The 20,298-nt window shown below is 37.1% G+C and overlaps 1 protein-coding gene across 3 annotated transcripts in view; it reads right to left on the bottom strand.

Annotated features, from left to right (window-relative positions):
- The window catches only part of CCDC68 (coiled-coil domain containing 68), a 49,471-nt gene that overhangs the window by 13,285 nt on the left and 15,888 nt on the right, over positions 1-20,298 (bottom strand). For all 3 annotated transcript variants that reach the window (XM_061169832.1, XM_061169830.1, XM_061169831.1), the window contains 6 exons: positions 19,139-19,267; positions 17,922-18,008; positions 16,194-16,334; positions 15,071-15,196; positions 13,394-13,522; positions 7,738-7,820 (listed from right to left, as the gene is read on the bottom strand). In XM_061169832.1, the coding sequence (XP_061025815.1) occupies positions 7,738-7,820; positions 13,394-13,522; positions 15,071-15,196; positions 16,194-16,334; positions 17,922-18,008; positions 19,139-19,255 (683 nt within the window). In that variant the 5' untranslated portion in view covers positions 19,256-19,267. The remainder of the gene's footprint in view (positions 1-7,737; positions 7,821-13,393; positions 13,523-15,070; positions 15,197-16,193; positions 16,335-17,921; positions 18,009-19,138; positions 19,268-20,298) is intronic.

The following is a 20,298-nucleotide window of genomic DNA, read 5'->3' as shown; positions in this document are numbered from 1 at the left end:
TGAAGCACGCTCTGATTAGCTCAGACATGAACTTGAATGAGAAGATCAATTCATGTCAAAAGCTCCTCTCTGGCCACCTGTGACTCCCTCCCTCCATCAGGTAGTTGAGTCAAGTTGCATCGAACCAGGTGAAGCACTTATATATCTAATCTGTCTCATCTAAGAGCATCCACAGACCTAGCATCCATCAGAACACACACATATGGGATAGTAGGGTTAGAACATGGGGCCAGGAATGGAGACTTAACACATATATCAGAAACCAACTTCCAAGGATACAAGGGTTAGTATAGATTGTGAATTGCCTGTGTTTGTCTTTTTTTTTTTTTTTTGGCTTCCTATTTTTGTTAATTCTACTACATGTAAATAAGGCAAGGAAAGAAAAATTAAATTCCAGCTAATATTTTGAGTCCACATTAACCATGGTGAAGAAAGATGAGTGAAGTTTGAATTTAGATTATTCATCCTTTCCCAAACTCCATTTAAGTAACTGGCATTGATTACATGGCTTTTGACTAGTTCTCTTCTTGCCAATATTATTAGAGTTTGAGGCAAAATGCCTTGAGACAAGACCACTAAACTTGGGAGCATTGTAATTTTGGAGTCACATAACCTTTCTAAGCCTCAGTAAAACAGGTATAACAATCCCTACCTTTACAGCATTAAAAGATTATACCGTACACTTAAAGAGATAAAGTGAATGTGCTTTCGGAAAATGAGCGTTTTATAAAGTAATATATTATTTTAGCTTATTAAGGTTTCACAATTAGTAGCCAACATCCAATTCAATCGCAATTCTGATTTTTACAGTCTCTACAAATATTACAAAGGTCATAGAAATTCATGTGACACTACGGCGGAACTTGTTCTCATTTTTTTAAAAAGAGTCTCCATTTTGTTTTACATCACGTACTAAAACATTGCTTCTCAAACTTAATATGCATTGGAGGATCTTGTTAAATTGTCAGGGATCTTGTTAAGATGTACATTCTAATCCAATAGGCTGGGGTAGGGCTTGAGGGTCTGCATTTCCAACATGCTCCATGTGTTCCAATGATTTTGCTGGTCCACGAGCCAGTGTCTCAATAATGTTTAATATACAGTAAAGTCGCTCAAAGCCGAGTAACTTTCAGGCAATTTGCAATATTTAAGACAGTCTTGATTTTTTCCCTTGTTCAGTTTTGTATGAGAGAGCTTTAAAAAGAGTTTGTTTTACTGTAGAAAAAATTAATTTCTATAAAACTATAGCAATGTTTGCACAAGTACAAATGATGTATAATGATAGCCATTACTATTTATTTATCCTATGGAATGAAATAATTTATATTATAAAATACTGTACAATTACACAACATATATGTCACAAAATATACGTAAAATGTAGTTCATTATTGTTCATAGCATTAAAAAATGGAAACGATCTAAGTGTTCATCAATAGAAGACTGATAAAACAAATTATGCTATATCCATGCTACTTTTATTTTACATATACATATATATAACAGAGATAGACCAATAGACAATTTATATCAAAGATGATGTTACAGAATATTATAAAAAGGATAGTCTTTTCAACAAATGATATTGTGACAACTGGATACTCATAGGAAAAAATGAAAAAGAAAATTAATCCTAACCTCACTTCATCAAAAAAAAAAATTCCATGTAGATAAAACTGGAGACCCAAAAAACTCTCAAAAGATAATATAGAAGAGCATCTTCATGAATTTGGAATAGAGAAAGATTGTTAAAATAGAACTTAGAACAATATTAACTGTAAAGTAAAAGATAAGTTTGACTAGACAAAAATTTTAAACTTCTAGTCATCAAATGAGAGTGAGTAGGATAGCCTCAGAATCTCGGTAACATAAATGACTAATAAAGGCATTGTATCCAGAATATATAAGGAACATCTACAAATCAATGGAACAGGAACCCAGCAGAAAAATTAGAAAGTGACTCAAAAAGGCACTTCACAAAAAAAGATGGGTTGTGGACATAGGGATCAAAGTGACACAGAAGGCAAACAGAAATCTGGCCCACAGCTGGTGCTAAGATTCAAAATTGCTCCAGAGAGAAGGGAAAAAAAGAGAAAAGAAAAGGAGGAAAGAGCAGTCAGACTCAGGACTTTCCTGGGGAATAATGAGAAAGAACTTGGGATGCTTTGCAGAGCCAGGTCAGCTTTGAAAATTCATAAAATATGAAAATACTGTATATTATTAAAGGTGAGTATTCAAAATGGTCTCATCGTGTCTTATGATGACCCAGAACTCGGGGACTGAAATGAAAGAAAAGTCTTTAGAAGGATGGGAGTGGGTAGATATATTCTCCAAAATAGAAAACTCAGGAAATTTCCCCATGTATTTCATGAGAATATTACCATCAAGCTCACCGTAAATAAATAAAAATCTGAAACAGGTCTTAAGATGGAAGAAAAGTATTTCTGGAAGCACTCTGGAAGGCGTAGGGGTTTCAGACTTATCTGCATTATACACTAGAACAGTGATTTAAGGAAGTTGCAAAAAAAAAAATCTCTTAGGTTTGTTCAATAAACAGAAAACCTAGTCATCCATTTAAGGTCTTTGAATGTGAGAATATAGCTAAATAAGCTGCATTTGAGCTCCCTTTAATCTCTGTTATTTATCTTTCACTTGAAGCACTCAATGCTTTCAGTTGAAGCACTCAGCCTTAATGTACTAAAGCAAAACAGTAAGAAGAAACATAATGAAGGCCAGGCCTAGGAAAGGAGGCCAAACGTCTGTATCTAGGATTTATGCTCTGCCTCCCAATGCCTCAATATAAATACAAAGTCAATGTTGAAATTAAAATAGAATTGAAAACTGCTGCTTCCAGAAAGACGTAGAAGATGTGTTTTCCCCTATTCTTCCTATTAAGTCAACCCAAAACCTGAACATTATACGTCAACAAACACAAGAAGACTCTGAAAGGTGGAAAGAAGAAGGAACACTAGCTCGGGACCTTGGGATCCAGGGAACAACACAATGGTGAGTTCCCTGGGTTTTCTTTTTGCTTCATACAGGCTAGGCTTGGAGCTGAGAAAGTCCACAGCCTAGAAATGGCAATGGGAGCAGAGAAAAAGCCCAAACTAAAAGAGAGGAAAACCTTGGCTCCACCCTTTTGAGAAAGGGAACTGAGGATGCTCTCTCAAATCACTACGGATGGAGAGTGAACAGAGTACCATTTCTGGTCTTCTTCATGTTAGATTCCTTAGTGTTCAAGAAAGGAAGTCACTCTTATCTTTAACTTGCAGAAATGTGAAAACAAATGGTGTGTCTTTAGCAACATGGGATGACCACAGAATAAGTACTAGGCAAGAAGCACATCCTCAATCTCCCTGCTGGCCAATGTCTGCCAAAGACTTGGTCAAAGGAAATCAAGGTCATGGAGGACTGTCTCTCCAACCAATTGTCAGGATACTTTAAAATCTATTTTGGGGTTAACTTCCACCATCCGAGGTAGCATTATTGAGTCCTGCCACACTGCCCTCTGCTGCTCACTGTTAAAATGGCTTTGATTGAATTGTTCTTTGGCGGCATGGTATCCTTTTTAAAAGTATTTTCTGAGGTACAGCTTCTGTATTTACTATAATGATTTTGTTGAAGACATCGTTCACGGTACTTTTTATGAACATATCCTGGAAATTTTTCTCTCTGGCCTTATAGATACATTAAAAAGAACTGGACGTTTCCTAAAGAACTGGTTGGGTTTAGTCACTTGGACATTGTGAATCACAAAACTAATCATAATTTTCTCGTTGGGTTGGCTGCTAGAAAATTGAAAATTGAGTCAGTGGTCCACTGTGAGCATGTGTAAACATTTTGTGGGCCAACCTCATTATATACCTGTTCTTGTGTCTCCTTGGCCTTCTCATCTAATCTATTTCCAGTTAAAGGATTATGTTATTTTTATGTAGTTTTTGTAAATGATCTTACATTTTCTTAGAACTCAGGGTACATAAATACTTAATTGCAAAGTGTATGAAGAACATGAGGATGGCCATATTTGCACAATCCCAGAACATAACACTTTTAAGTCTTTATAAATTGTACTTATTATCAGGGATTAATGCATTATGCTGTTTATAGGAATGAAAATTCCAGAAGAAATAAAAAGAGCTAGATACTGAGAGACAAAATGAATGCAATAAAAGTGGCAACTGAAACTATTTTGCATGTACCCGATGCTGCTACTTCTGGGCACACTACTCATAGCCAGGCATTGGGCATATGAATAACCCCATATGGAATTCCCACTTGAGAGAGAAGATAGTGAGATTGGTGGCATCCTGGAGCTTCTTTGAAGCTATGAAAAAATCATACTAGAGTCTACAGGGACTCAGGTTTCCTGCTATTTAGGATTTGATGTTTCTTTGGACCTTTATGGTGGCCATTACTAAATGTGAGTCCCCAGTGGAAGAGAGGGAAACTGACGATCACAACCATAAGAACAGGAGACGCCAGGTCCTTACCTTTCCCAGGCCAGACCAAGATGAAAGAATAAGCAAGACGTAGGTATAGCTCTGTTCACATTTCAACCAAAACTCAGGAATATGTATTACTATTGCCAGTCAAAATCTTCCCCATTGTTGTTTTCAGTGGTAGCACTAAATGGGCGGGGAATGGGGGGCTTAAGAGAGCCCTCAAAACTACCAAAGGTAAATGTACAATGTAAGTAACAACAGTATGCTTTGACAGGCAACCACATCTTCAAGATACCCTGTTTCTTCCTCTAAGGAATGTACCATCTCTAAGCAGCTTCTACAGGTATAGAGAAGCCAACACACTACTTGTCTTTACAAAGCCCAAATGTGTTCCCCAAGGGATAACTCTAAAATGGGCTTGTGTGTTTGTCTGTGACATCACAGGGCAGAGAGAGAAGTTGGAAAACTGCCTCCTGCTCGTAGCCACACAGGGGACTGAGGAAACCAGTCAGAGAAAAGGTCTCTGGAGTTTCCAGAAATAACAGAAAAAAAGTCAAGTCTCCTCTATAGAAGAACAAGCATAGGCTTTGCTACGGCAATACTAGAGCCCAAACTCCCAGCCCTACAACTTCTGGAAAGCTGAGTGACCTTGACAAGTCATGTAACCAATTAGAAGCTCTGTTTCCTTCCTGAAAGGTCGATGGAAAGATTAAATTAAATAAGGTACCTCGGGTTACTTTATAAACTGAAAGGCACTATGCATGTGTCAGTTAGTACTGATGGTAGTAGAAATATGGGGTCAACCTTGTTTTTAAAAAAGATGCTTCTGCCAAACCTTTTTACTCCCGTTAACAGTAATTGTGAGTTTCTGCTGTATAACAAAGTGAATCAGCTATACATATACATACACACCATTGTAAAGCAATTATACTCCAATAAAGATGTTAAAAAAAAAAGTAATTGTGAGGATTAGCTTAATATAATGGTACATACATATCCATATGCAAGAAGAAACTCTTTCTTCTGAATTATAAAAGCTTAAAAGTTATCATCCTCAGAGATGCTTTCTAATATTAGAAATGCCAAGTTACAACATATTGAATTTTTTTATCTCTTTATCAAAATTGTAGAATGAAACTCACTGCAATTCAAGAAAGTCATGGCACCTATCAAACTATCTGTTTAAGGGAAATTAAATCACCCATAGCCCCCTGCTCAGGGAAGAAGCCCTAGGCTATTCTTTGAGTAAGGGGAGCCCACCCACAAGGATGGGAGGGGACACCTGCCATAAGCTATTGGTTGGATGTCAATGCAGGGGTTGGTCAAGATGATCTATCTGTCCAATACAGGAAGTAGTATTAGGCCAGTCAGACTCTTTCCTCTGGAATCTGAAAGGAAAATACAGAGAATATAAACCAGCTGGTGAAAAATGGTGGGAAAAGGTAATGAATCATCCAGGAAGAACAAAGAACAAGAAAAGAGTGAAACTGCATAAACACGCATCACTAAGTGGAATCAGCAAAAGAATCTGGTTTTTCAAATCACATTAGGTGCTAAAGCGTTGTCCTCCTGTCTTCCCATGAGTACATCTTCTTTATGGCCATATCTATTCAGTCTTAACCTAACAGAAATCCTATTTATGGTAGCTTAACCAAGTCTCTATTGCTTTAGCTAAAAGAATCTGACTCATACTGATTTCATTTTCTTGTCACTTAGCAAAGTGAATACCTCTACACACGGCTCAAAACAACAAGTAAAATAAATATTTGTGATACCTACAATTTATGAAAACTGCACAAGCCAGTATGTTCAAACACCTTTCTGGAAACACAGAAGCTCCATTTCCTTCAAGATATTTCTAAAACCTCCTCAAGAGCTTTTTGAGAATTCTTTATCCTGACTGCTCATATATAATAGAACTGAAAGAATAGATCAGTTTGGTTTTTAAAACCATTACATTTTTGGCTCAAAGACTGACAAAACCTCTATTATCAATAAAAAATCATTTTTTAAAGAATAAATCAAACTCATTGTCTGGACTCTTAATGGAAGGCACAGTGTACCAGCCGTAGTTCTGCTGCATGGAAAAGCTCTCTTTAGGGAAAAAAAAAAAAGGTAAGCCAAAAATTTACTTAGAGTTAAATTATGAGTATATACAAGTAATTCCAAAGACTTATGGATGTTTTCCATAGTATTTCCTTTATTCTCTACAGAGATGTACAGTGCTATGAAACTCAGAAGTCCACCTTCTGGGGCTATATGCTTGTTCACAGGGAAGCATATGGGGAAATTAATATCAGAGGTATCCCAGTGTGTTTCAAATATGTAGGTACAATTGCCAGGGTCAGCCCAGTTCTGGACTTTGGCTTATGAGGTCCAATGAAGAGAAAGAGAGATAAGGGAAAGGAAAAGGAAATAGGAAAAAATCAAAAGACCAAGAGAAACTGATGTCTGAGCATATGTTATTGAATAAATGAGAATAAGAATATGTACATTCTGAGATTCATAATAGTGCCTAGAGCAATAGCTCTAGATGGATGAACTAAGATCGTGAAATAGATTTGACTTTGAATGTTATATCAGAATATATAATGATTGTGATAGGCTTAGAATTAAAAGAAAAGAAAAAAAGAAAGGAAAGGAGAAGAAAAGTTCAGGAAATTTCATACGATATGAGTTATTCTATGATATTCCAGAGAATTTTTCTAACAGCAGCCGAGTAGTCAAGCCATTCGAGATCCATAAACCCATAAATCCACCCCTACCCCAGCACACAAGGACCAGGACTGCTTGTGAATTACGAGTATTTGTAAGTAAGTCCCAAGAACTAAGGATGCTTTTCACAGTATTTCCTTCCTTCTCTACAAAGTTGGGAGCATGACAAAACTATCTTACAATTCCACGTGTGGGCTAGCTAATTTAATGCCGGCTGTAGCAGAGATCCATCAACAAAATCAGAAGCATCAGGGGAATGGAGACCTCAACAGCATCCTCTTCAGAACCAAGGGTAAACAGGGAGGGGACAGGCTCATTCAATCTTCAAAAGGATTAACGAACCACCACACACTTGTACACACACCAGTTTCCCTGTACCCCCATCGACCTCTGCCCCGTCCAGATTCCCCAGTGGGTAGGGAGGGAGAGGCACATGACTGTTAATGCTAAGAAATCTCCCTTCCTCCTGCACTTTCAGGCTTCCTTTCCCTTGGGGGATAGTTGCCTTCTATCCACTGGTCAGTGGACCGGAAGAGAGGAAAGATACCAGGAACTGCTTTTACATAGGAGATTTGCAAACCTTTTAGCATATGTAGCCTTGGATTTGAGATGCAGCAGCTTGTTTTCCAAAGACAGTTTTTTTCCTAGCAGTGTTCTCTTTTCCTAGGAGAAAATAAAATACAGTTTTTGCTCATTTCTTTTCCTTTATTTCTCTCTCTCTCTCTTTCTCTCTCTCGTTCTCTTTCTCTCTATGTGCGTGTATGTTCAGCAAGGAATTCTTGCAAACTGTTCGCAAAAGATGCTTCTTGTAATACTAGAAATATGTTTTGAGCTAAAGAGCTAATTTCATCTGGAGCTGTTACAATCCACCCCAGTGAAGTCCAGGGCAGGCATTCTCCTGCATGCTTTACAAGTGTAACAGGGAAGAGCCAAATCAGACTACATGTTAAATCTGTTTCTTTTACTTGAACTTCTGCTTTCCGCTGCTTTTGTTCACTAAAAGGATACTGTCTATACATAACGGCCTGCCTCGGGGAACCCTGCCCCTCTGCCTGAATGTTAAACCAAAGTGCCTTTGTTCAGGGAAACATGCAGACCCTGTTCCACCCGTGGATGGCTGCAAGAAACAAGAAATTAACACATCCCCTCCCCGAGGCTGGCCATTCCAGGTGATATTTGCAAAACTTATGGCCTTTTTACTTTACTTCCTCATCCCCTCCCCCTCTGTGCTATAAAAGAAACTGGCTTCCAAACCCCGATAAGATGGTTATTTTGAGACTTTAGTCCGCCATCTTCTCCGTCTGCCGGCTTTCCGAATAAAGTCGTGTTCCTTGCCTCAACACCTCGTCTCCGATTTATTAGCCTGTCGTGCGGCGAGAAGAGCGATTTTGGACTCGGTCACATAAGTTGCTCAAGGACAGGTCAAGACTAGTTGTCTTCACTGCACTTGTTTGTCTGGAGAGCTTTGCTTTGGCCCCTCCCCGAGTCCACTGCTCAGTCAAACTTCTCTTCTGTCTCTCCATCCCGCCCTAAATGCTAACTGCTTGCCCATCTCTCTCTAGACACTGGCTCTCCCATCATTCCACCTACTTCTCCTCCGTTAGTCTGAGTTGTTGGTGTCCAAGGATATTATTGCACTTGTCTTGATACCTACCTGCTTACATGGCATCTATCAGAGGTAGAAAAGTAGTAAATGTATATTTAGTGAAGGATCAAGGCCATAAGTGAGAAAGTCACTTCCTAATTAGGATATAACAGAAATTTTGACATTGTGAAAGAATCCCTACAGAAATGCCTTATTGTCATCATTAAACCAAACTGTCTCCATCCAACAGGAAAATAGACAAGTTCATGAAAAACCAAGCTGGGATTGTGTTCTTTTTTATATCTGATGGAAATAGATGTTTTGACAGTATTTACAATGCTGTTTAAAATCATTCCTTCTGTAGTATTTATATGGGTAAAATACAAGACAGTGCCGTTATAGCAGAAATCTCAGAATGTCTTTGGACATGGACCAACCTGGTTCTGAAACTTTGTGACTGTGTTAAGTTTTGCCAAGGTTTTAACCCCTCTAGACATTATCACTGTTAAGAAAAATTAACCAAAACTTGTAAATCAAAATATATTATTTTAATGTCATATTGGGTCATTGTTTAATAACCTGACACAAGGATTTTTTAATTCTCTTGGAGAATTTCTTTGTGTATGAGTTTATTATTTATTATTTGATTAGAGCCCTGACTTTGTGAAGTTGCATGTTAATTTGTGGGTTTCTGCCTGGTAGAAAAGGTAATCCCAAAGGTTATGGTTTATTGCCTTAAAGAATATTAACTACCTTTGTATCTAACCTAGTAATCCTATTCTCTATTCCTTTTTTCAAAATGCATGTAAATAGCCAATTTCAAAAAATATTTTATTTAAATCAGCTTTACAGTCTTACTGGTTCCCTCATTAATTAATGAGTTGACTAAAACATCTGACATGTATTCATTCTATATTTGTTTGAGTCATGTTTTTGACTTTTTGAACATCCCTAAGATGGGGATAATACTATCTATATTGAAATGTTGGGATGATTGGAGATGTATGTGAAAGGTCTACATGCTTCTCTGAAACATATTAGGACCTCAATATATAATAATTTGAAGGTGCCAAATACTTCATATCTTATGCACTCCGTTATTTTTAAAATTTATACTTTTTCAAAAATTTTCCTATAGCATTCTTGTCACATATATTAGATATTGTTCTGGTGTAGCCTTAGTTGATCTGAGGGATCAAGACACTCTTTGCAAGCTTATTATGACACTTGGGTCATCAAAGAAACACATCACTGATAATATATTTTGAATTTATAGGAGGAAAAATGGTGTTTAACAAACATTCTTTCTAATGGACTTACTCTCAATTCATGAATCTTTATCACCAGGGTTCAAGGAGACCAGACAGCTGGACAAGTAAATATTCTGCCTTGGTCAAGCCTCCAGTATTTAGCTTGGACTCTTTTTTTAATTTAATTTTTATTTTATATAGGAGCATAGTTGATTTACAATGTTGTGTTGGTTTCAGGTGTCCAGCAAAGTGGTTCATTTATACATACATGTATATCCGTTCTTTTCCATATTCTTTCCTATATAGGTTATTACAGAATATGGAGTGGAGTTCCCTGTGCTATACAGTAGGTCGTTGTAGCTTGTAGCTCCCTCTCTGACAACACAGAAAATCACACTACATCAGCTAGCACTTCTCAGGGACAGTGTCTTCTGGGAAGGGAAAGGCGTTCACAGCACCACCCAGTGGGCAATCCACTCTACCCAAATCCACACCTCTGAAGAGCGTAAGGGTTCCCTCACCTTATTGATCAAGGTGGAGTGGACACCAACTTAAATCATTGCCATGTGTTAACATCTAAATGATTTAGGAACCAATGGTATCCTTTTTATCCCACATCAGAGAAGATGTGGGCATAATGGAAAGGATTGTGAACTGCTACCTGGAGGACTGTGGAATAGTCCCTCATTTGCACTGGCCTCGTTTATAAAATGATGATGAGGAATTAGGTGGTCTCAAAAGAGCCTTTGAGCTCTAAAATTCTAATAGAGCTAAATCAATGACACTGGAAAACAAATATGATGCAACAGAAGTGCACTGCCAGCCAAAGGAACATATGCCATATTAAAATGCTCTTATTGGGTGGTTTTGCTGGCTTATCACTGTGTTTATGGAATTCATTCTCACTGCATTCCTGATTCAAGTGGGACAGATGGTGAAGGTTTGAAGTAATGTGTTCATTACCAGACCTCATACCACTAATGGCTATTTACTGGAGCAGTGGCTTGTGCAAGTGAGTAGAAAATGAATCCTTCTCCAGGGGGTACCCACCACCAGGGCAGTATTTATCAACCTTTGTTGTGGATGTTCATTTTTAATTTTCATTTCCTTTTTGAACTCATGGCCTTTTCTTATTAATACAAAGGTCTCAGTACCCCCTCCTCTCATTCCGATACACACTTCCCTCCTGAGAAACCCTTCATCACAGCCTTTATCCTCACTATCTCCTCAGACCAAGATGTTACCAAGCTTTGCTTCTTATAGTTTTATTTATTTGCGTGATCATTTTACAAATGTAATGTATCTTTAAACTAAATATGTTTAAAAAATAAAAATAAAACTCCTGCACATTTTCCTTCCACTGCATCCCCACCTACCTCCACCTCCCAGAGATTCCAAAAGACTCCACTCTAGGAAGTCACTGAACTAGAATATTCTGGAAGGTTCCTGCATGGCCTTGCTGAACCATGGGCATTCTGTCCACTTACTATGTCACAGAGCTCCTAGAGACAGCTCTCCATTGTGGGTCAATATCAAGACAAATGCTAGGCCATCACTTCTCAAAAATGTCTGCCAGTCTCTAAGCCACTTAACCTTATTCTGGGGTCCATCCCTACCTTCAGTTGGATGTCAGCTTCCCTAAGGACCCCTGGGAGAATGAATGAAAGGAGATCTGGGCAGTTCCTTGAGTCTCACACAACCCGGATATATTACATTGCAATCTCCACAAAGAGACTGTATCTGGTTCATTCACAAATAGATATCTAGCTTGGACCTCTGCCTGGTACACGGTAGGAGCTCAAATATTTGTTGAATAAATAGTCCAGTGACTATACCCCGGAATTCTGAGATGAACTCACATCCAGTACAGATTTCCTGGGGTTTCTAGAAAATAGAAATTACATTACACTATTTTTTTGTTAATTTTCAGGGACTGACAGCTGACCAGTAAACACGGCCCAGTGTTACTGGGTTTGAGGTGATCGCAAATCTAAATTTAAATGTCAAGCTGGTTAATCAAGTAGTTTGATTAAACAACCCTATTTGCATTCCAGAATTGTCTTCCTTTCCGAAATGCAAACGTTCCTTGTGCTATCTTAGTTTGCTAAACTATTTATTACAGGATAAATATTCTAACATTGCAAAGTATTCATCCAAATGTTACAGTTTGTCCAAAACATCATAATTATAAACAGTTACACGAGGGCAAACCAGCTACTTGAGGACATTCTACCCCTGTGATTTTGGCTAAAGTAAAACACTCAGCATCACCCACCATCCAACACAGATGTAGCTGTATATTATTATTATTAGATTCAGTTAAGTTTGGGCTTATTTAATTTTCATGATTTCCTCATAGGACCTTCATTAAGATCACAAATTCAGCCAAACTCACAGTGTTATAAATTAAATTCTTGGGAAATATGTAAAAAATTAATCAAGGTTTCTCAGGCAAATATCCTGAATGTTGAAATGTGATGCTTTTGAAGTGATATTTCTAAAATAGCCTCAATTCAAGGAGACTCATAAAAAAAAATAAGACTGAGAAGAGTGGAGGAAAATCAGGGAATTCATGTAATAAATATAAAAATGTACTGGGCAATATTTACTAGAAGTTAAAGTCTGTATTCTTATCTACTCCAACTCAGTTTCAAAGATGCCATTTTTCTATTGGTTTGTTTTACTATTAAAAAATATTGCTTGGTTTATCTGAATTCTAAATTCTAAGGCATGCAAAACGAAATTTATGTGCTCACCTTTTGTGTGTATTTGGAGGGCCAGGTACTTAAAGGAACACTGCATGAAACTTTTAATAATTTTTGTCCTATTATTACTCTTCCCTAAATTTGGCCGAGCCGTGCGGCGTGCCCCCTGCACTGGGAGCGTGGAGTCTTAACCACTGGACTGCCAGGGAAGTCCCAAAAATGTCTTTTCTTAATTGTGAACTATACCTGTCCTAGGGCAGCCATAGGTTTTTATAAATCTAAAGGGGACTTGGGTGGCCAAAAATAAACACTTCACTGACTCCAATACATAAAAATGCTACAATTACAGGGATTCGCTATATTATTACTAGCAGTAGGTAGACTTTGTGATCTTTTCCATTATTTCTATTCATAGCCTCACATGTTTCCCCTTTCTAAGCCATACATGTACGAGAAAAAAAAAGTGACAGATAATGAATGATTCGACTGCAATATTTGTAAAGAGGTGAATCAGTAACTACAATACACATCATATTAAATGTGTAAGGGAAGAAATGAACATTATTGAGTACATCCTAAGATCTTAGGAGTTGCAAAGAGCACTTTCACTTAATGTTATTTATTTTCATATTATCTTCTTTAATTCTCACCCTAACCCTGTCAGGAAGAAATCCCTTTAATTCTCCAGAGGCCTACCTTTTCCATTCTCTGTACAAGATTCTCCAGTTCTGTGATTTGATTATGTTTTTCTTCAAGCTTTTCAGCAATTTGATTCAGATTTTCAACATGTTGCTTCAATTTCTGTTCTTGTTCAAGTGTGTTAACCTTTTGTCAGAAAAACAGTTGTCAGACTATTGTTTTCATTAAACCTATACAGCTATTATCTCCCTCTAAAATTTTCTGAGTAGCCAAAAATATTTAATAATGCACACTTGTTTAGAATTACTTCCTTGAATTCAGTCTTTCTTCAAAATAAAACTGATGGACTACAGCAACACTAAATCAATGGAGAATTAATAACATATAAATATTATTTCTAGAATGTTGACATTTGCTCCCATAAAGCATACTCTGTGAACTGATATAAGAAAGAGAGACAAAAATTTAAGAAAAGCAAAACTTTTGACTTTTTCTCAACAAAACTTATCTAGAACAGAAATAAAATCTTATAGGTTCAAGTAAAAAGTGTTTTCTTTTTAACCAGAAAGTGTCATAAAAGCAGAATAATTATCCCCACTGTGTCAGGGGGTTATCTCCTAGGCGTATAGCAGGAGTTATACTAAAAGACATAGGAGAGAAGTCTTCAGCGGGCAGCCCATAGGCCACACTTGGGAGTGTTTCAACTGACTTGTAACTGACATGCGCACCCACATCTGCTTGTGTGTTTAATAGAACTCAAGATTTTACGGTTAGAAAAAAAAAGTGTCTGACTTCCCTTGAAAATACCAGGTGGGCATTCCTGCCCAGACACTCCCTTTGCTGGGACATGGGCACTCCCGTCCACACACACCTGCTCACTCTTTCACGTAGGTACTTTATCTGCACCCTGCATGCCTAGGAGTTTGTGACCATCATCACCCCAACCTGAAGCTTGAGGGCGCGTCGCCTATGCAGTGAATTCCTACTGTGCTTCCCTGGGGACCCTCCTAGGGCCTGAGCTGGCAGAGACCCAGGCGCCCTATCCGCGCCTGAATGAGCTTCCCTGTTTTGAGTTTTGGCAAACACACACATACACACGTTTCCCTCTTCCAGTCCTAGAATACATTCTCCAGATAAAGTTTTACTGGCCCTAGGACACATATTTCAGATTCAAAAACAAACCAAGTGTAGGTGTGTGTCTATGATATAGAGACACCCATATACACACACATATATATTTGTATGATTTTATATTTTAATTTATATATTAAATATAAAATATATAATTTTATATGAAATATATATATGTACACATACATACATGTTTTTGTTCGTTTACTCTGAAGAATGTATTCCAGGACCAAAAAAACTTTGAAACCATTTATGTAGCCCAACTTTTTCATTTTAGAGTCAAGTCAGAGAGACAGAGTGATTCGAACTGGGTCACCTAGTTAGTCAAAGGCAGAACCAGAAGAGAAGCCACTGGCCAGTGTCATGAGGCCAGCCCTGATTTCTAGGCTGGGTGGCAGGGCTCTGGGCAAGGGGGGCATAATATCCGTGTACCAGGTTAAACAGGGGTGGGGGGAGATCAGGGCAGAAGACGGGCAGCCTGCCCTTCCAGGGGCTTGCCAAGTCACGTGGCCATTGCTTGTTTCACATCTAACTCCTCCCCAAAAGAGAGACTTGAACAGCTTGGAGGTTAGTTCACCAGTATGCAAGCTGCTAGCTCGGTACCTGGAGTAAGTGTCTACTGTCCTCATGCTTCTGCCTAACTTCTTTAGACTGTGTTTGATAGTTTTCAAATAATCTCTGGGCCACATTTCTCAGAGCCGCCGCTCCTGCTTCTCTGGAGGCTTCGAGCTAGAAACAAAAGGTCACTGTGCATGTTTTGACTTTTACAATAAAAAGGGTTAAAGACAGAACAGTTTGATGGGCAACCAAAAACACAGAGGCTGTAACCGTACCATTTGCACCTTCATAGACAATGGGTAAGAGGAAAGATGCTGTTATCTGCTAAGAAGAAAACATAAAATGAGAACCCCCTATTTATTGGGGCTGCCATGCAGGTGATTTGCCCTGGCCAGGCCAAAGCGAGCTCTATGAATATCAGTGCCCTGCATATATAGACCACACCCCTGCAAAGTGTCCCCCAGTGCCCCATCGGCTTATACACATATTTGCAAGCGTTTTCGTATCATTGGCCACAACAGTACTAAAAGACATATTTCCTGAAATAGACGGAGGACAAGATTGAAGTATTAGGGGCAATATCAACAAAGCGTCACGAATCTTTCAAAGATTTAACCTAAAGAAATAATCAAGGATGGCTGCAAAGATCTACCTACTAAATCACTGTAGGACTGTATATAAAATAAGCCAAAAAAGGAAAATATAAGGCACCCAACAATAGATTAGCTAAATAAAACAATGAGACATTTGACTATGAGTGCTCTAATTAATATGCAATTTTTAATATCTAATTATTACATATATAAAGACTTTTAAATTTTACTGTAGTAAAAACACAACATGAGACCTGCCCCATTAACAGATTTTTAAGTGTACATACAGTATTAAATATAGGCACAATAATGTACAGTAAATCTCTAGAACTTATTCATCTTGTACAACTGAAACTATACCCATTGAACTTCTGTAAAATCTTTTTAATAATAAAAATCACCTTCAAAATAAAACAGTGAGATTTAATTGATCAAATGTAAAAGTGCTTCTCTAAGTATGTGAGCACATGTGTGGATTTATGGATGTGTGTGGATGTCTGTCTAATTTCACAGATCCACAAATCTATCCTATTGGCACAAAGTACAAAATTAGAAATTTCTCCTACTGGTCATACCTTGATTTTCAACACTTCATTCTCTTTGTTCATTTCTAAGAGCTGTAGGTCTTTTCCTTTTATCCTTTCCATGAGCAGATCCAAACTGCAACAAGAGGGATCCAGTTCAGAGTCAAAGCCATTTTGAATGTGTCGACAGTGCTGAAATGAACAAACAAGAAAATCATTCACCTGACTTTTCCTTTTCTCTACTAACTTTGATAACAATAATTATCACTCAGTATTACATATGTCAAGGAAGATTCAGATCAACACAAATAAATCTTTTGAATCTTAAATATCAATGGGAAGTTCCAGATGAAACGCAGCTGACCTCTATATTTGCTCAAATTTGAATAGATTCTTATATTAAAAGGAAGGTAGAAGTATATCTTTCATGCCTTTTATATTCCCTACAGTTTTAAATATACTATTAAGACCTTTTAAGGAGATAAATGATATCCACAAAACCAGTTGTTTGTTTTTTTTAATCTAACTTGTCTGCTGACCTTCTGTGGTTTGAGATGGCCGAGGCAGACATACTGGCAACACAATTCATCTGCATTACCAAGAAGCTATTCCTATTAAGGTCTCCAACAACCTCCCCATTGTTATAGCCAATGGTCGATAACTAGCCCTCAATTTACTTAACCCACAGACGCCACTTGACACAGCGGTCCCTCCTCACTTTCTGAAACCCATTTTTTCCTTATCTTCAGTAGCTCCATTCTCTCCTGTTTATCCCCCTAATTCACTAGCTTCACTTCTCAGCCTCCTGTGATGGATTCTTCTTCTTCCCAACATCTAAATATCAGAAATCTCAGGACTACATGCTTAGATTTTCTCTCCTTTCTATCCACACTGATATGTTTGGTGATCTCCTCCAGTTTCAGAACTTGAAATACCATCCTTACTCCCAAAATCTCTACCCCATAGCCTGGATCTTCTATACCAGACTTCTACCCTCAACTCCAGAATCAGATATCCAACCTCCATCAGAAACCTCCACTCGGAAGTCTGATAGGCAACTCAACATAATCAGAACTGAATGTTTGATCTTTCCTATCGTTCACAAACATTAACCTTTTTTTCAGTTTCAGAGCACTTAAGAAAATAATTGGAGTGAGTTGTGTTAGTTTAGGAGCTGAGGATGGTAAAGAAGACTCTGTTTATACATCTTACGCTATGTTCTAGTGTTCTCTGTGGCCATCCTACAGAGTGGATAACACTGCCATTGATGAGGTGCATGTGGCTCAGGTGAGGTTTAACCTGGCATAATCCAGACAAGGCTAAGTGCACATTGTTTGACCTTAAGAATAAAAGGCTGGTCACAGGGGAAGGGGTGCATTTAAGCTTATTGACTGATCACACAGCCTAACGGCTTCAACTGGGTGTCCATTGGTGTGGCCCAGGTGAACCTAAAAGCTTGTACCTTTGTCTGTCATTGGAACATGTTGCTGCCATGTATCCCGGCTGAGCCAATATCTTCCCATACAATTTAGATAAGTAAGCCAAGTTTAAAATATTCAAGTAAGAGCTGGCCATTCCAATCTGATCCTACTAATGACATCTGTAGTTAAATATTTCATACATATGCCCGTTAACATCTTTAGATACCAACAAAATATTTAATACTCATCATTCAAAGAATAATTTAATAATATCAAAAAGTTATTTAAAGGAAGTCTATATGGCTTTATGTTCATTTACTGAAGGAATAAAAGTGGTACATTTTGATAAATTCATTACCTTTGCATCTTGTTTGTGATTTGTACTATTATGTCTTACTTCATCTTTAAATATTTGATTTCGGATCTTTTCCAGAGTAGTTCGAATCTAAAAGAAAAGAAAAATATTTTTTTCAAAGGCATTTAATACCAAATACTTTTCTTTTCTATACCAGTTACAGGGTACCAAATTTATCTAGAAAGTATTACATATATGTCAGTCTCAGATTTAAATAACTGCCATCAACCTAACTTGCATTTAGGCTAATATTGTTTAGATTGCAGAAAATGAGCATTTGGTCTTTACAACTGTTTCTTAGGCAAATCTAAAATATAACCCAAATGAATATTATACCACAAAATAATTACTATTTAGTAATTAGTATTTAATACTAGTTAGTTCTATTTTTTCTATATAGTAATTTAGTACTAATTTGCTATTTGGTAATTACTATAAAACAATTACTATTTGGTAATCACTACAAAATAATTACTATCCAGTAATTACTGCAAAATAATTACTATCTAGTAATTACTAGAGAATAACTACTATTTAATAATTACTAGAGAATAATTACTCAGAGGAGATCATACAAATTTATGCATGAAATACAAGCCCCGTGTCTTGGTGACCTATGGAATTGCAAGACACTCAGAGATGAATTAATCGCTCTAAGTCACAAACTAGCTATGTCCAAATTTTTCCATCTGTTCTAAAAAGTAGTTCATGAGAATATATACCTTTGTCAGACATTATCATTGGATTCTCATAAGGTTTCACATTTTTAATGAAGTAACGTGCCAACATGTACAAGTCATTGGCAATAGTCGCTCTGAACTGCTTGAGAAGGAACAAGGTAAGGAGAGACAGAAACTCAGCAGGCATCATAAATATCTACTTGGCAACAAAGTATCAATACTTATGAAAGAACTGAGAAATGATGTAAAACAGTAGGATGCAGTGGTGAATAGTGTGGGACAAATTAAGTGCTGATAGGTGTTCTGAACCCTCCTGGCCCTTTATTCAGTCTTAGTCCAAGTGTAGGAACAGAGTTTCGTACCCTCAAGAGAAATGACAACGCATGTGTTTAAATTTCAGCTATCAAGGTTGTCCTTTGCCAAACTAGGTTTGTGCTTCCTCACATGTTCTAGGGAGGGAGAAACAAAGCCCACTAATTCATATCAGACTTTATTGTAAAAAATCATACCATGGTAACATGATTTCCAGTGCCCACATACCTTTTTCACATATTCGGTTTCTTCAATAATGTGAGCTGATGTGGACTCATACGAGGCAGAATTATCTTCTATCTTCCCCTTCAGGGGAACTGTCGTGGTCACTGTTACTGCCGTCATTGTGAAGTCCAGCTTTAGGAAAACATAAATCAGTTGGACAAAACTAATCTCCTTGATGTTATAATTATGTAGTTTGTAAACTGAAAGGAGTTCTGTATTAGCACTGTAATCAAATATAGTAAAAAATATTACAAATTATGGAAATCTGTATATATCCAAAATCCAGGAATTAATTTAATATTAAAACGACACCAGTTGAAACAATCATTGATTAGAAACTTAAAAATTAAACTCTGAGAATGAAAAATGGGAAAATTTTCTTTTCATTCAGTATCAATTAGACTATAAAACCTCGAGTAGAGACTATGCCTTATTCATATTCATACTCTAGCACACTGTAAGTGCTTAATAAATGTCTGTGGGGCTCATAATATAACAAAATCATATATATATATAAAATTTATATACATGTATGTATAACACTTTATATTTTACAGAGACCTCTAATGTACTGCATTTTATTTAACTCTCAGTAGCCTATAAAGGCCATTTACTGAAGAACTATTTGTAATAGTAAAAGATTCGGAAAAGCCCAAATGCCCACAAAAAGAGGACTGACTGAATGAACTACCTACGTCCATAGAGTTTTCTCTAGGATATATTTATTCAGTGAAAAAGCATGGTGCAGAAAAGGATACATATAATTTCTCTAAGAAGAGAGAGTAGGATAGAAGGGGAAAATCTGTAATTTACAGTTTTGACACTGAAAAATGTAATTATCTTACCTAATTATAAAATAAAACTAAATTAAAAAGAAAAAATAAAATCCTCTAAAATAAAAAACAAATAAAACAAATGAATATATCTGCATACAAACTTGGTGGCATATCCTCATGAATTACTTGAAGTGACTTTAAAACACGCACCAGGGACTATTTTTCCCAGATGTGATACGTCCTAAGAACAAAAAGAATCCCAAAACAATCTTAAACCGTACTCACTAATAATACTGTTAGTGGAAATATTGGTATTGTTATTTTGAAACTATTATATGTGTGTGCACACATTCACATGACTCACTCACATGAATGCATGATGTAGAA

The sequence above is a fragment of the Eubalaena glacialis genome, chromosome 15 (genome assembly GCF_028564815.1).
Source record: "Eubalaena glacialis isolate mEubGla1 chromosome 15, mEubGla1.1.hap2.+ XY, whole genome shotgun sequence".
NCBI classification, from domain to species: domain Eukaryota; kingdom Metazoa; phylum Chordata; class Mammalia; order Artiodactyla; family Balaenidae; genus Eubalaena; species Eubalaena glacialis.
The sequence above is the reverse complement of the archived record's forward strand: the minus strand, read 5'-3'. Positions and strand labels throughout refer to the sequence as shown.